At 37.4% G+C, this 17,086-nt stretch overlaps 1 protein-coding gene across 4 annotated transcripts in view; it reads left to right on the top strand.

The window, feature by feature from the left end:
• LOC124640375 (homeobox protein homothorax) overlaps positions 1-7,016 on the top strand; it is a 256,533-nt gene extending 249,517 nt beyond the window's left edge. For 2 of the 4 annotated variants that reach the window (XM_047178120.1, XM_047178119.1), the window contains exons 12-14: positions 269-327; positions 3,801-3,980; positions 4,635-7,016. In XM_047178120.1, the coding sequence (XP_047034076.1) occupies positions 269-327; positions 3,801-3,958 (217 nt within the window). In that variant the 3' untranslated portion in view covers positions 3,959-3,980; positions 4,635-7,016. Of the gene's footprint in view, positions 1-268; positions 328-3,785; positions 3,981-4,634 lie in introns of all 4 variants that reach the window. The other 2 variants (XM_047178118.1, XM_047178117.1) reach the window with 1 other exon arrangement.
• The last annotated feature ends 10,070 nt before the right edge of the window (positions 7,017-17,086 follow it).

The following is a 17,086-nucleotide window of genomic DNA, read 5'->3' as shown; positions in this document are numbered from 1 at the left end:
AGCCATGCTACCCTGGTACTAATATATGCTCGACTTGCAAAACACAGGATCGGCAGAATCTGACATAATTCATTATTGCTCACTTGTTTTTCCCGCCTGTTTGTGCAAGAACTTTTGCACAAACGGAAAACTAAGATTATGCTGATAATATTGAACAGCGTAATTTATTTACAAAATTATATATGTTCCTACATTATGTTTTCAGTATTTATAAGATTCTGCAACTATATGAAATATTTTTTATTAATAACATTGTGTTTTGTTTCAGGTTTATCAACGCGAGACGTAGGATAGTGCAGCCAATGATAGACCAGTCAAATAGAGCAGGTAACATTTTTCTTATACAGCTGTGATTCGTATATAATTATTTATTTATTTCGTGGTAGATTTTCTTTGCAAGAATAACATAACCTATTTTCAAGAAAAATAAAGTAAACAAACATAACTCTTTAAGTAAATGAGTATACTCTTTCAAGTAATGACGCCCTAGTCAGATCATCTACTCAATTCGGCACCCTTTTCTTACCAATAACTCGCTTAAAAAAGGAACAACTTCAAACGGCAATACCATTCGATATCCAAAATTCAAGACGGCCATTACCGGGACATTAACGCGTTGTGACCGCATCACGTATCGGCTCGGACGTTTCAAATTCTCCGAGCACGCCCCGAAACGACTTTGAAGTCTAAAATCGAGTTTGCTGACCACAAAGTACGGAGTGGTTCATACAGTATGCAGGCCGTCGCATGCGGCCAGTAACGCCGCCGTCCCATGAGGATGTTCTAGCTTTTAGCGCTGACCGCCCGTGGAATTATGACTGCCTGGTACCGTCCCAGCTGCGTTTAGAAAGTAGATTAGAGATAGAATTACTTTACTCTGAGTAAAATAGAGTGTATTGTTTTTGATACCGATAGTTTGAGAATGTACCGTAATGTGAGCAGATGCCTATTTGAGAAAATCTATGTGACCATCTATTTAAGTGCTCATTGTTTTGTCTTGGCGTACATTATTGATAACCTAATTTCAAATTATTTGATTACCAAGCTATAAGATTAAAGTACATAGATACTTTCGTTTCAAGAAAAAGAGTATTAAAACGCTTGCGAATCACAAACCAAAATATCCGTCGATAAAACCTTTTTTTGCCATCCCGTCGACAATATGGAATAGAATTACAAACGACCAATTCTATTTTTACTTTGTAATTGTAGCACAGTCCATAAAACGTTCCCGGGTCCCCCGTACGTAGCCAACAAAAATTCCGTTCGGGGGAAAAAAAGGACGTCGGTCGCAGAAAAAGGGCTTACTCCTGCGAACGCAAGAAGGGTAAAAAAGAATAATGTCCGAATTCGTTGACCCGTCCCGAGCTATCCATCACTCGCCCCTCCGTCGACTATCGGCGATGTATGCTATCCTGGTACCTTTATCTAGATGTGTGGATGTTGCCCCCCTTTTTCTATTTCAAGATTAGAAAGAAACAGGCATTTTCTTCATTTCTTGTTAATTTTGTTCCGGAACAAAAGTTTGGTAATTAGATACTCGCACTTTTACAGTAATCTTTTTGGAACTACTATTGTATGTAAAGGCAACTTATAAAAAGATGGTCGGTTCAAAAGAAAAGCGTCAATTTCCCTTCAATTCTCTAACAACTCGCTACATCTGTCTATCCTATTGTGAGAATGCATTCGTTTTACAAAATGGTATCGCATTAAAGTTAGCAGGCTGTCGGCACTCAAATATCGCAACACCAAACACCGGGAGTACATAAACCGGGCACAGTTCTAAATCTCGCGAGCCAAACGGGCGGATGTGGCCGCCCGGCCAAGTTTGCCGACGACGGAAAATGGAAAAACCGGAGGGGTGGAAGGATAGATGGAAAATTGTTTTGGCAATGGACTAAAGAAAATGGCCACCGCATTTCCTGCGGTCAAGCCAAAAGGCGCTTTTCCAATCACTATATTATTTGTCGTGCGGCCTCCCTGCGTTTATGTATTCCTAGTGCGTGCGATATGCTCCCTGTGTTTCGTTTGCCAACCTCCTATTTGCAGCGATTCGCTCGGGTTATTTTCAGCTATTAAGTTTTTGCTGTCCAAAAATAGTGTTTTCAACGCGTAAATAATCTTATAATATCAGTACGGATTTCCAATGATGTCCATACAAATCAGTAATGATATTGGAGTGACGCAAGGTGTCGTCCATTAGGGCGGGAACACAGCCGCTGCCGGTCTATCTCAGTAGTTCACGTGTATACACGCCATGTCGCTGCGCTAATGAATTTATTATAAGCGCATAAATTGCCCTCTGATGCGACCCATTACGGCGCCTGACTGTAAATTACAATTCGTTGGAGCACCGAACGATCGTTTATTGGGCATTCGCCGAGGATTAAAATCCGTTCTCTCGTCACCGATGCATTTATTAAAAGCGAAATTAATATTCATATTTTTGAAAACTAGCGGCTCGCTTTGTTAGCTCGCCGATCATGGGAATGATTAACAGTTGAAGCGGTAATTAGACCTTGTCAGTGGCCGGACAATGATTGCGTTCACAACGTACCTGGAAATAATTAAAAAATAGTAATGTAGGTACTGATTAACAGGTTTAATTTTGGATACAAAACCAATAAACGGTATATGCAAGTATAGTATGATTGAACATTTAAAATACAAATAAAAGTCGTCTATGCACAGCAAATTGAAGCATACTCAGACTGACGTCGCCAAGATGACTTCCTACTAAATCATAGTATCCTGGTAGTTGTGCCCCTGTGCGCCCGTTATTGCTTCCTGCGGCCCTGGTAGGAGACACGCGTCACTGGACCGACTCAATCACCCACTTTTGCATTGTTTGCGAAAAAAGCAATAAAAATCATCCCGAATAACGTAGCGAACAAAATAAAATAGGAGAGAAAAGTCGTTATTGTTTTTGACTAAGAAATGTCATTTATCTTAGTGTTTTTACTCTTCGAACTAATTCAGTAGGGTTTTTTTTTCAGAAAACATTTTAAAACTTCATTTTCTAAGAAAAAAAATAATGGAATATCCAAAAAAATTAAATATTCTTCTTGTAAAAATCACAAAATTACTGAAATATTAAAATAAAAAAAAATACATGCAAACAGACCTCAAAGAAAATGTCTTCATTTCTACATTGCCATCACATTCAAACTACTCTAACCAGCCATTGTGAGAAACGCAACAGCAAAACTCAAGAAATCCGTTCAATTTTACCACAAAACTGTTATGGCTTCCGCTCGCGATATATCCATGGGATTATCAATCGCGATGTAATGGTGTTCGTCCATTATAGACGTCGATTTCCGACATCCTCATGGGGTCTTTATGGTGGTACGCACCATTGCGCCTTGAGAGCAAGGGACAACTACACCACTATATAATGTATAAAACTACGCCTATAGTTTTTCGCTTATTTCTACTTCACAATGCAAAAATGGAGGAAATATTCTTTCAGATTTTTTTGTTTAAATCCAGCTAATATTATAAATGCGAAAGTCCGTTTGCTACGCTTTCACGCAAAAACTATTTATCCGATCATCATGAAACTTTGTACAAATATTCTTGGTAGTACTAGAATGAACATAGGATACTCTTTGTCAACACACTATGCGGGCGAAGTCGCGGGCCGAAACTAGTTATATACTAAATCTTGCAAAGAAAATCTTATCAAGAAATTGTGCTAAGCGAAAACTTTATTTTTTTACTTTGTCATAATTTTCAACAATAACCAGCTAAAGCTGAACCAGCCAGCCTAATTAACCGGGCAGTGTTCTATCCTTCAGTATTCCCGCATGCGGGGCCGAGCGGGGCCTACAGTCCGGAGGCGACCATGGGCTACATGATGGACGGCCAGCAGATGATGCATAGGCCGCCCACGGACCCGGCCTTCCATCAGGGGTACGCGCACTACCCCGCCGAATACTACGGCCACCATCTCTAATGCAACCTGCATTCTTGTACATGTAAGTATCTCTTTTGATTTATGCTACCCTAGTACTTACAGAAGACTGATGAAGTCATAAATAAATATAAAAAAATATGTAAATTAGTAAAAATAAAATAAGTGATTAGGTAAATACAGGTTTATTGTAAAGCAAGACAAATCTTGTCGCAACATTTTAGACTTTGTTGAGACCACTTGCATCATAATCAATGTGTTGGTCAAAAGCAATAGAATTATGTTAGCAATATCTAAATATCTAGTAAACCAGCAACTCAAAGTTTGCAAGATACATATTCTAATTTGAATGAGACAACTCGACCGATTCCCACGAATTTCCTAGATTGCCTACAAATGCACAATGGATGCATTTTGCATTCATTTTGTTGGACACGTTTATGATTATGATAATTGTAAATGTCATTTAAGTATTTCGATATGAAAAGTTCATCTGACCTTTATATGAATAGTGTCAAATATTTTTATGCATTTTAAATTGTAATTGACCCATTCGTAATTCCAACTCAGCTCAAATATTTCAAAGAAAGTCGTTGATACCTGACAGAATCATAATTATGCTGTTACGGCTTTCGAATAAAATGCATAATTAATGTGTAATATATTCAGTTGTAAATAAGGTAAGGAAACGTTAATATATTTGTGTTTTTATTTACAGATATGAATAACGTTGACATCGGCCGGGCCTAGCGCCGCCCGCGCCCCGTGCCCGCTCGCGCCGCGCTCGGCACCGCCCGCGCGGGCGTCGACGCCTCACCTGACTCCGGCACGTGATATATACAGGAGAACGATGCTACATGTACATAAAACTCTAAAATAAAAAAAAACGCGACATTTTTGTAATATTTGAAACAGTATACGATCTCCTAAAATTAAGTTTTGAAGTCAACTTTAATGGTTAAAGTAAAAATGTAAATGTTAAACGCGAAGTGACATGGACGCTGAAACATAACGGTGCAATCACCTATTATAAATAACGGTTTTATCACTCGGAACAATAGGAGCAAAGTTGATGAATGTAACAATAATGTGGTTTCATAGTTATCGTATAAATATTTATAGCTAATTGTGTATTGTTATTACGTAAATATAAATAAATAATTGAATAGTTGTGTAAGTTGTAACTATCACAGTACTTGGGTCGCTGTCGACAGAGTGGTAATAGATATGGGACTTTCTTTTTGTAAAGGAGTTGTATTAATAGGTTTTAGGTTTTTCGAAGCAACGTTTGTTTGTTACTGAGGAGCGGCGCGGACAGACCGCGCGGACGCGCGTGCGGGCGACGCGTGCGGACCACTGACGTCGGCGGCGCGCACTGTGCGCCGCTCCTTACTATTTTCAATTGTATAACTGTAAATTGCGTTTACGTGTTGCGTCTGTTACCTACCAACTAATTTATTAAATGTAATTATCAAGCTCAAATTGTACATCTATAACGAATGTCAATTTCTTGAAAATTAATTGTCCGCGTTTAATTTACAGAAAACATTTTGAATACATATCTTTGAATTATATATTTATTGTAATGATATTGTATATCGAATATCGTTTCTCACCTTGCCTTGGTGTTCGATAATGTAGCACAATTTGTAACCGATGTATACGAATCACAAAATGATATTTTACAATGTTAAAAAAATGAGATTTTTAGGTCTATTTTTTGTCTTGTGGATGATACCTGATATTGATTGCCTTCTATGTTACCAGGAGACCATACACTTAAAGATATGCAGATTAAAAGATAAGTTGAAAAAGTATAGAGGCCGTGTTCGGCGCGAGGGACGCTCGCTTATTTATACTTTAATCTGCGGATCTTTCACACATATATTATTTATAATTGTGTGATTTTCATGACTGATGAGAATCTGTGAGCTTCTCCTAGATTACAATTTACTCCGTGGTGTTAAAATTAACTTTTTGCGTAAATGTAATGGAATTCTAAAGTATAGTGATTGGAGTCACCACGGGACGGCTTTACTGTGAGTGTTAATTTATAGAATAAACGATGTTTGTCATGAACGGTGATGATATACCTGAGTAAAATGCTCACCTGAGTAGATGATAAACATCAAACAATTAGCAACTGTAAAAAAAAAAACTAAAAATAAATATCAAACAATGTATACGATGGAATATTATCGCTCACAGTACCCGTACTAGTTTACGATGTTTTCCAAAAATATTTCACGTGAACCATTTTATAGTAATGCGTCGCATTACGGCCTTATGTCATGTATACGAACGGGAGATATAAAATGTCATCATGGTCCTAGCTGCGATATACTTTGATAGCAGACTAAGTTATCCGAGAACAAGCTTTATTCTAGCCTAATTACCACGATATTGTCTTTTAATTTGCAACACGACTGCATATGACGTATGACGTATATATACTTAAATATAATGTAATAAAGCACACTATGTTTTCTTTCCTCATATTCTTTCTCTTACCTGTTAGCGAAATAATAAGATTTTATGCATTCGTTTAGAAATACGAATTTTAACAATGGAATAGTAAGGGTTTCCGAACGTCTCTCCAGTCGTGTCGCAACTTAGCGTCTCATTTTAGAAAGAAGTTTGTTAACTTTTGTAAATATTAATCATCAAATATTATACATACGTCATTTTTACTTTGTATAAATACAGTTTTTCCCCAATGAAGTCTCAGTATTAAATAAATTGGAAAGAAAAAGATTTTTTTCTCTTGCAACACCGGACTTTGTTGATACACAAATATTATTGTTATTTGCATTGCGTGTAATATATTTTTATTAAGAGGAAAATCTTAAATAGTAGTTGTTAGGTATTAATGTATTAATTGAAGAATTTTATTTTGATTTTTCTCTTTATTATATATGTATATGTACATTATATATAATGATTTGAAAGTCATCAAGTTATTGTAAATATAGCTACTAAAAATGGTGAAAATGCACGTCTGTCAGCGTTACGATTTCAATTCGATGGAAAAAGTTAATTATATATTTGTATTGTATAATTTCGGCGAAGTACATATAATAAATGGAAAGTAAACAATGAATAGTAACTGGTTTATATACATGGAGTAACAGCCACGCTGACGGCGATGTGGAGGATATCTGACGAAACTGTGTCGGCATTATGAATGCTACGAATTGTGTAAAAAATATTAAAACCTAAAAAAAAATATATTGTTTCATTTTTTTCATGACCTTCTAAAACTAACTAGGATTAATTTCATTTACTAATTCTATCTACACTGATTGCTTTGAGCAACTTTTGAATCGATCTTTGCTATTAATGAATACTGGCACATAGATGCACACAAACCAATATTTCTAATTAAAAACTCTTACTACTTACACAGATATAACATACTTAATAACTTTAGAATTCAAACCACTAGGTTTAGAAGACTATTCTTTGACCATCATAATACAAAATCAAGTACCAAACTGTTACAAAGGAAAAAATACATATACAAAACTTTGTCACCTCGCATGAATCGGCGAACCTGTCAATATACCTCTATATACCGAGGTACAATCGATGACAGCGGTGTCAAGTGACTATAGTTTGCAAACTTTTGTAATGTATGCCAAGTATTGCCGAGAAAAACGTTTCGTTTGTCGTGTGAAGGGAGACCATTGGCTTTGAGTGTTTGAAGGTGTATGGTGAATTGGGGTAAAGCTTTAATATGGTTTTGAAATTGTGACGATGATTGTACCTAAGGTTTAATAAGGTACGTTAAACAAATATCTTGAAGTGAGGGAAAAAGAGAAGACTAGAACATATACCTACGTTACCATAAAATAAAAAAAATCACAAACTTTTGCCCATTTCCATGCCGTTCGACTTAGCTTCTTGCCGGAAAAAAAATGTATCTTAAAAAGTAACTATCATGGTAAAGACACACAAGGATTTCAGGCACTGACTATACTTAAAGATGGTTATCCTTACAAGGATACTACAGTAAACAAGGTGAAAAATGAAATATATATAATATATAAGCAACAATATATAAGTTAAATGATAGATAAGTAAAAACGACTGATAGAAAAATACTGTTAAAATATCTAAGTAACCCATCGATGGAAAGACTTACAATTTCCTAGATACAGGGTACAAATTAAATACGCTAACAAAAAATACTAAAATAATAATAAAAACTACTTCATAACAACAAATCCGAATTAAATTACAACTAACAAGCGAAAAAAACAGTACTAAGACTACAGAATCTCGAGCGGTTGCTACGAAACGGCAACGCTACGCGGCGTAGCATTTCGTAGCGTCGTAGCGGGCGTGGCGGCTCGAAAATGGCGGACGACAGTGAGTAATGGCACACTGGGACGAGTCCAGTGACGCGTGCTGCAGGGTTGGCACGCTGGTGAAAATTTATATTATTATTGTTGTTAAAAAGAAATAATTCAAATGATAGGTTTAGGTTTAGGTTAAATATACTCTTGTCTTGGTAGTGATTTTTTACAACTAATCTTGGCGGTTCTTTTTTAACTAGTCGTTTAGTTTTCATTTTTACTGCGCATATTAGTTCTGCATATATGCAAGTAAAAGGGAAATTTTAAAATCTTAATGTTCTCTTGAATTACTTAGGTTGGTCTTTATGTTCTCTTGATATGGGCTGCTTACTGAATGAAATATTTCTTTAATATCTACTGTGATCTTGCTATGAGATTATCTTCGAATCTACTTATTTTAATTTTGTGATATCAAATATGGAAATATTGCATTCCTTTTTTTAAATATGTGTTAAGCAGCAACATAGGGAACAACACAGTGACATCACATCACACAAACAATATTTTTCCTCAATGGAAAAAAAATGAAAATTCCCAGTTAAACATACTCGCCAACCCTACGTTTTTTCCTCGAACGGAGCACAGTAAGCAACGCACCGATTGTATCGCTCGCGGATGCTCCGAGCGGCCCATTTGTCAACCTTAGCCCCCCCCCCCCCCCTCCCGCCCTCACCCGCGCACCCCGGCCCCCGGCGACAAAAGAAAAGCTTCAGATGAACACTGGAAACTATATCAATTTATGTATGCCTAGTACCAAATGTGCAGGAATGCGCCCTTTCTAAGTATTGCTGAAAATTAAAAAATAAATAAGTAACTGAAATAATTTAAGTTTCATGATACAATTGGTATTTCCTTAATTTATTTGTGGGTCAAGTTTGCAGTTAACAAATGTGCAGTGATGTTTTTTCATACAATAATCGGTATTTTGCTAATTAGTTTGTGGGTCAAGTTTATTTGCAAATGCCTAGAACAATCCTAAAAATCCACAGAAAAAATGAGAGGTCAGCGTTTGTCGTGGTATGGTCATGTGATGAGACGGTGTGAAACGCATGCTACAAAGATTGTGCTAAGTATGAATGTGGAAGGATGGAGAGGCAGAGGTAGACCGAGGAAAAGATGGATTGATTGCCTGAAAGAGGACATGAAGCAGAAGGGAGTGGATGTAAGAATGATATCTGACAGAGAGGAATGGAAGAAAAAGACATGTTGCTCCGACCCCAAATGACTTGGGAACAGGGTATGAGCCTAGAACAATCCTTAGTAGGTTGAGATCAACTATATAGCAATAGCAGAATATGAAGAGCAATCTTTCCGAAGATGGAAGTACCTTACTTCTTATTCTATCCGAAAAGACGTCCTGAATTGATTGAGCTGGGTAAATTACAGGCAAAAGAGATATTTCAATTTCTTGCATTGAGAGAGCTTCGTAAATTTTTGAGAAAAGTTTTTAGACGAGTTAGGCGTCAAGATAGTATCATCAGTAAGTGAGAAACAAAATTAGGAAAGCAGGAAGCCGTCGCTGGCAAAGCTACGAAATAGTTCAGCAAATGATGGGAGAATTGAAATTCATAAGATGATATGTGTGTAGTTCAACTTAAAAACAAAGTGAAGGTTTACGAGCTCAATGAAAATTACCTAAACTGTACTTTCTTCATGTATTCCGTTTAATTAATTCAGAAAATAGCCACCTTATCTAAAGCCTACCCAATTGTTTTTAATCTTTAATAATTATAAATTCTTGCTCATTTCGACCCCACCTGCTTTATTTAGCCCTTAAATTCATACCACAGTAACGTAGCTTACAGGCAATTATAAACTAAGTTTCATTACGTCCAGGCGAAGGTACCAGGGCGTCATGACTGCTGTGGAGGCATCGAGCAATTTCCACTCAGGGCTAATTTAAGACGGGACCACGACCGACATGTTTATTGGTTAATTAAAGTTTTACTCAGAAACAAACAGTACCAGGGACGCAGAGGAGCGGAGGGATAGCAGAACCAGGGATTAGGAGACTTTGCAGCTGTAATTATAAAATATATACTGTTGGGATCATTTTTAGAAGATTGGTATGTGTATAAACCTAATATGTCATGATATTCCAGAAGAAAATATATCTTAGAAATAACTACTTGACACAAGAATAGAAAAAAAAACATCACATGGGAGTCGAATTCTACTTTTGTGACTCCTGAAAACCACGAAAACCTGATTGTGTGTAATTGGACGGTCAAGTAAAGCAAAGCTTTTCAAACTCAAAATCACTATTTTCAGGCTACGTTGACCCATAGATGTCATATACCTCAAATGCTAACACACATAACTAAATACAAAACTTGTTAGTACATAGAAAATTAATAACAATGGTGGTCACATAATTAGTTCACGGCCACATGTGTTAGCATCACTTTCTGTGCACTACGGCGATGTGAAAATTTTCCCGATTTATCTTAGATTATTCTGCAAACGGTACAATATCAAAAACACCTGAACAGGCCACGGTTGGCAAAACAATAATCCAAGTTTACAATTTATCCGCGCGATCCCGATTACTTGCGCCTACCTACTGGGGCAAGTAACTCTACCGCGATAGAGTACGAATCAAACGGGGCATCGGGTGATACTTCTACGCCCTAAGATAGGCGGTATGTTCTCAAGAAGAACATGATTTACAAGTGAAATAAAGTGAAAAAAACATATTCAAGAAATATTCTCAGCTTTTGATAATGTGTACCGGTGTTAGTCAACAATTTTCACGTATTTTCTAGCAGTGGTAGCTCAGGTTATGATATGTCACAAGAAATTCAAGCCAAATACGGTACAAGAAAGGCGTTCTAAGTCAAAGAAGCGCTCTATAACAATATTCATACTCTATACAAACTCGGCCCACTCGCCGTGCCCGTAATTAATGAAAAGGACAACTAAACAGTAATGAGTTTCACTAGGATCACATACATAAATTGATTCTGTTAATGTAAACATACCAGGTAATCAGTACTTAGGAAAATTGGAAAAGTACGGCGAAACGTGTTGATCCGAACACTGATAAGACTCAATGCGTAAATTAAGGGTGAGATGTGACCGCTTTTGTTGTCTGATGCCCTGGTACACACCTTGAAAAGAGAGTTTTTTGCGTGTAAATAAAACAAAAATATTTGCAACGTCTGAAAATAGATTTATAGCCTAACCACACATTTAATTCAGAAAAATATTTTAAACACGTCATATAATAAATAAGTACTGGAGTGGAAGACCACGGACTAGCAAGTGCAGCGTAGGACGTCCACCAACAACGTGGTCAGACGACCTTGTAAAGGTCGCCGGAAGAAACTGGATGCAGGTCGCCTCCAACAGGTATCTGTGGATATCTAAGGGGGAGACCTATGTTCAGCAGTGGAAGTCGTATGGCTGAGATGATGATAATGATCATCATCCTCCGAGCCTTTTTCCCAATCATGTTGGGGTCGGCTTCCAGTCTAACCGGATTCAGCTGAGTACCAGTGCTTTACAAGAAGCGACTGCCTATCTGACCTCCTCAACCCAGTAACCCGGGCAACCCGATACCCCTTGGTTAGACTGGTGTCAGACTGTCTGGCTTCTGACTACCCGTAACGACTGCCAAGGATGTTCACTGACAGCCGGGACCTACAGTTTAACGTGCCATCCGAAACACAGTCAATGGTGTCTAAGATATACTTAGAAAGTACATACAAACTTAGAAAAGTTGCATCGGTACTTGCCTGAACTGGGATCGAACCCGTGCCCTCATACTTGAGGTTGGTCCTTTACCCACTAAGCCACCACGACTTCTCCGAGATGATGATAATGATGATAATAAATAAGTCAATGGCGTCAGTAAGACAATCAGTCAGTGATGGCTGATAAAATGGAGAACGATCTACTGATCTCGTCATTAGACTTCGTTGACAACTACTGCCCACGCATACAAAAGGTACACTTTTTCGTTACCAAAGTGATATTTTCAGTTGAATTTCATCTTAAACGCCATTGAGTTAGCGAAATCCAAAAAAAATAGGAAATCTGGATTTGAGGAACAAAACAATAGCCTAAAAATGGCTTATACGTGAGCCAGCGTGACGTGATCAATAAAATAATATCAACAATCTGTGAAATAGTAATAAAAACGTATGTCTTCTATGAAAAGTTACGATAACTTATCTTGGAATTTTGGGACCCAAGTACATAGGTATATTGTCCCGAGTCCCGATGCTGTTAAAAAGAGAAGTCATGAAGATTAACCAACTGTCTCGAGATCAGATATTGTAAATTTTGTTGTACATCTCATCGTTAGTAGTTTCTATAGTTTTTTGGAAAGTTGCAGCTTCCAATGTTTCCCAGTTTTCAGCACTTGGCACTGGATTTTACTATGTTCTTTCAGCGATTCAGAGGTGAAGCTCTTTGCACCAGATAGTTATAAGTCATGATGGCATATGCCTAATATGAGAAGCGTAGCAAAGCAACTCAGCCAAACGCGACGAAATCACGAGGCACATAAATCTATAAACATAACCTAATCACATTAGCCCTAACTTAAACACAGCTATATAGACAATAAATCGTATTTTAAAACCTCCCCGCTGGCTCTGCGCTCCTAGTACTCGTCGGCTCCAACTATTCACGTTTAATGGACCAAATAACTGGCGTGATGGCCAGCAGTGGACTACGTCCGGCGTTTTGAACATTTTTCGCGGGGATATTTCCGTTTTTAGCCTAAATTATTGTTATTGTTTTGTTGGACTATGCTTTATTAAGACTATGTCGCCCTGGTAGTTGGCTTGCGTAGGCTTGTTAAATGTTGTGTGTCAGTTGTTTCTTCCTAATTAGTTTTTGGATTTACGTGGCACGTCCTTAAATAAGTTTTTGTTCTGGAATGATTTTAATTAAAAACTGAATGTTTTTGGATGATTTCCAGCACATCAGGATGTCACAAATCCGTCAAGTCTAACGCAGACCAATAAATATAAGAACATGTCACAATAAGACGACCCCAGAGAGAAGGGGCCAAAATTAAACGACGCTACGAAATACTCCAATATTTGTAACGATCAATTAACCTAACACATATGTACAAAGAAAGAAAAAAATAAACAAAATTAACTATCACACTATATTTCAATAGAAATTCAACCATTTCCCACCAAAAACACGCCCAAAATTGTTGTACAAACAAATACACGGAAATTAAGCAACAATTTAAAAACGTGCACGCATCTATTACCGAGTGACCGCTTCTAAATCGCGGTGTACATTGCTCGCTAGGTTAGGCAGGCCGCATCGAATTCATCACTGGTGCAGCAATGAAAAACGTTTGGTCGCGCGACGCGGCGCCGCGACAACTAACGGCCGTGTCGCTTTGACGCTCGTGCGTCGCTTCGTGACAGTGGACTGAGGGCAAAAACAACGTGTGAGCTGGATTTAAGTGACCCCATAGTGTTTTTAGTGAAGGACAAACTCTGAAGACAGAGTAACAAATCCTTCTTATGTGTGACGAAAGGCTAGTGGTAGTAGGAGCTAACTTCATAGGGTTCCGAAGAAGCTTCAAGTCAATAAAAGCTTCTCAAAAGAAAATATTTAAGTGATTCTTCATTCAAAAAGTCTCATAACCTCTTACGTAATAGAGTCAGATTTTCCGTCAACTGAATCCTAAAAAAATTATCCCACTTAACAGGGCAGTTTTTTTAATCTGCATTCTATTTACTTATTTCAGGAAAGGATCCAGACCAGATAAATAAAAACAAAAGATATACCGTTTACTTTTCTGCGTACGCTACAGCAGTAGTAACGCAACTACAATGATCGCTTTCCACACAGAGTACTGAAAAATTTGTCCAACAAGCGAATTCGCGGCGCGTTCATATATCTTGTGCAGTCACAGCCCATGCTACCAGGCTACCAGCATTGTAATGGAGGTACCTCATAGAATTCTAATAAAGGAACAAATGAGCATTATTAAAAATACTGTTTTTTTTTTTAGTTTTTTTCTATTTTCATAAAAGAGCTAACAAAATGTGAGTTACATTTTAAACTGTAATAATATTGAAATCGAAACTTTCTAGTCAATAGAGAAACGAGAGAATCGAAATTCCATCATCAGAATATAACGGGTAATGGGGGTCTTTAGAAATTGTCAATGGAAACTTCGACTTTCTTACCGAGATGGCCTCATAAGAATATGATGCGTTACCCACAGCTTTTCTAGAAGACATACATACTTGATCACTGGTGACTAAAAACGCTTACGGTCCATCAGAAAATACAAAGTAGATATAGTTATCGGCACGGATAATGAGCTCTCGGCGGAAGAGTGGGGATCGCTTTGCGCACCGTACACTTATGGCAATAAACCAATAAATCACTTGCGCAGGTGAAGGTCATGGCTCAATATCCTTGCCGATGATTATATCTCGTTAAGTAAAGGGACAGGTATTCTGGCTAGTGGGAAGTCCAACATCCATCATAATTTTCAAAAGTGGAAAATTCTTGAAATGGTTACCTACTAAATATCATTCCAACGACCTTCCCACGTAAATCCATACCCACGCTGGTTTCATGGCTACCAAAAAAGTGCTGATAACTTGGTACAACGGAAAACATCTACTAGGAGGACATAAAATGCATAAACATTTCTTCAAAAGTTCAAGCCCACGCTGGTATCATGGTTACCAAAAAAATTACTGATAACTTGGTACAACGGAAAGCATCTACTAGGAGTGCATAAAATGCATAAACATTCTTAACAAGGCGAGATTACTAACGAAGATGCCACCGGACCAGCCTAGTATATTGCATCAATTGTACTAGGAGCGCAGGAATGCTGAGATATGCCGTTTAGAGCTCCCGAGTAATATGTGTGGGCGGTTATAGCAATGAATGATTCTACCAGGCGCACAGACGATCGAAGAGATTTATAGCCTGTGTGTAATTTAGATGATGACAATAAATTGCATTGATGTGCAAATTACGACTGCTAAAAAATACATACTGCAATTGTTAAAGAACATAAATCAATTTAATTGTTCCTCATTTCTTCGTGGTTTTAGTTCAGATTGGCAGTGTTGCTGCTTATGTGTTATGACCTGGGATGCAAAAAAGTTAGGGGAAGTCTAGGCAGATGCTTTAATGTGAAATAAATAAATTTAGAAATCTAAAAAGTATCGCAACCAAAATATCTCTATGTAAGCCATCGTGAAGTAAACATACTACAGACAAATACCAATAGGTCTCAGAAAAACAAAAAGAAACTCAAGAAATAAACCATAACCTTCCTCTTCACTGTCAGTGAACAAACCAACAGACCAAAACAGAACCAATTTAATTCAATTAGGTCTTACATAACCCTTCAGAAATAACTCCCGGCTCCATACTAATACGAAAAAACCTATACATTGACGATATTACTTCATTCTGATTCGACTCACAAATGGGGCGGTTCGCTTTCAAGAGGATTATTCAATTATGTCGCATTCATTATAGTGCACATCAGCAATGTTAAAAAGCTACATAAAAGGATGGCAATTTCTTTATTACCTCATTCCGATTCCAGTGATGGCGTTGTCAATATAAGAAACATAAGATAGATGCCACTTCACCACTGTACACTAACGAATTCTCTGCTTATATCGTAACAACCAGTAAAATTGCAAACAACTTTGAACTTAATATTACTAAGCTAAGACTGAGTTTCGTTTGCGATGAAAGACAAGAAGTGTAAGCAACATAGTCGAAATTTAAAAATTGAAAACGGCAATAAAATATGACACTTAAAACCATAGCAATAAAACCCAAAATGTCTCGAAACAACGATAGCAATACACCATTTGTGAACTGAAACGAATCTGATTGTTTACATCGATCATCCGTCCCTTTCGCTCTCACCGTTAATCGTATATGTCGGTTCGTTCGTTCGGATACGTGACCGAACATTCAGATGTTCGCTTGTGCCCAGATAATGGCTGGTAGGTTTGACAATAACATTAGTTCGGATACGAGCCGCTTTGATTGGATTATTGAAAGATATCGACGTGCCTGTGATTTATGATGTCCTGGTACATCGAATGTATAGCTGGTTGGAACATGCGCAATTATAATTATGGTGTGGTAAATAAATTATCGCCCATATCTACCATATGAATCTTAAATCATATTACTGTACCTAAAATAAAACAACTTCAGATACTGTTAATTCCTTGGAATGTAGTACCTACACTTATAAAAAACCTTTCTTATTCCATTCTTTACGTTAAAAATCAAAAAGTACTCTAAAGACAAAGTGCAAAAGCCTAACTGCCTTCATTATGATACTGTGAGCGTTGATACCTACTGCTGTTCTTAGCAAAAACTCCTAACAAGCAAAGTTAAGGTACTCGACAGATACTGATATATATAAAAATAAATCTTAGTCTCACCATGCTACATCAAACGTTATGTTAAAAGTAACAACAAACGAACAAAAAGACAAACATGTAGGTTTGTGTGAAATTCAATCTGACTGTAAGTTAAGATACTCTCTATAAGGGTCTCCAAAAAAGAATCCCCAAACTCAAAATATTTCCTATTAGAAATGATGAACATTAACAACATTAGGTGTTGGCACACTGGAACTCATGAGCAGCTTTAATTTGCAACCATTGCAAATAGTTGCATGCATGTGCAATATTCATTACTCTGTGCATATGGCTAAATTACAGGCACTAGCTTTCTTGGATAGACTAACTGTACCTATGTACCACAGAGATAACTGTACTTCTGAGAGAGATCGAATGGAAACCACCACGCAGAAGCTCGATGAAAAAGA

This window comes from Helicoverpa zea, chromosome 20 (assembly GCF_022581195.2).
Source record: "Helicoverpa zea isolate HzStark_Cry1AcR chromosome 20, ilHelZeax1.1, whole genome shotgun sequence".
Taxonomy (NCBI): domain Eukaryota; kingdom Metazoa; phylum Arthropoda; class Insecta; order Lepidoptera; family Noctuidae; genus Helicoverpa; species Helicoverpa zea.
The sequence above is the reverse complement of the archived record's forward strand: the minus strand, read 5'-3'. Positions and strand labels throughout refer to the sequence as shown.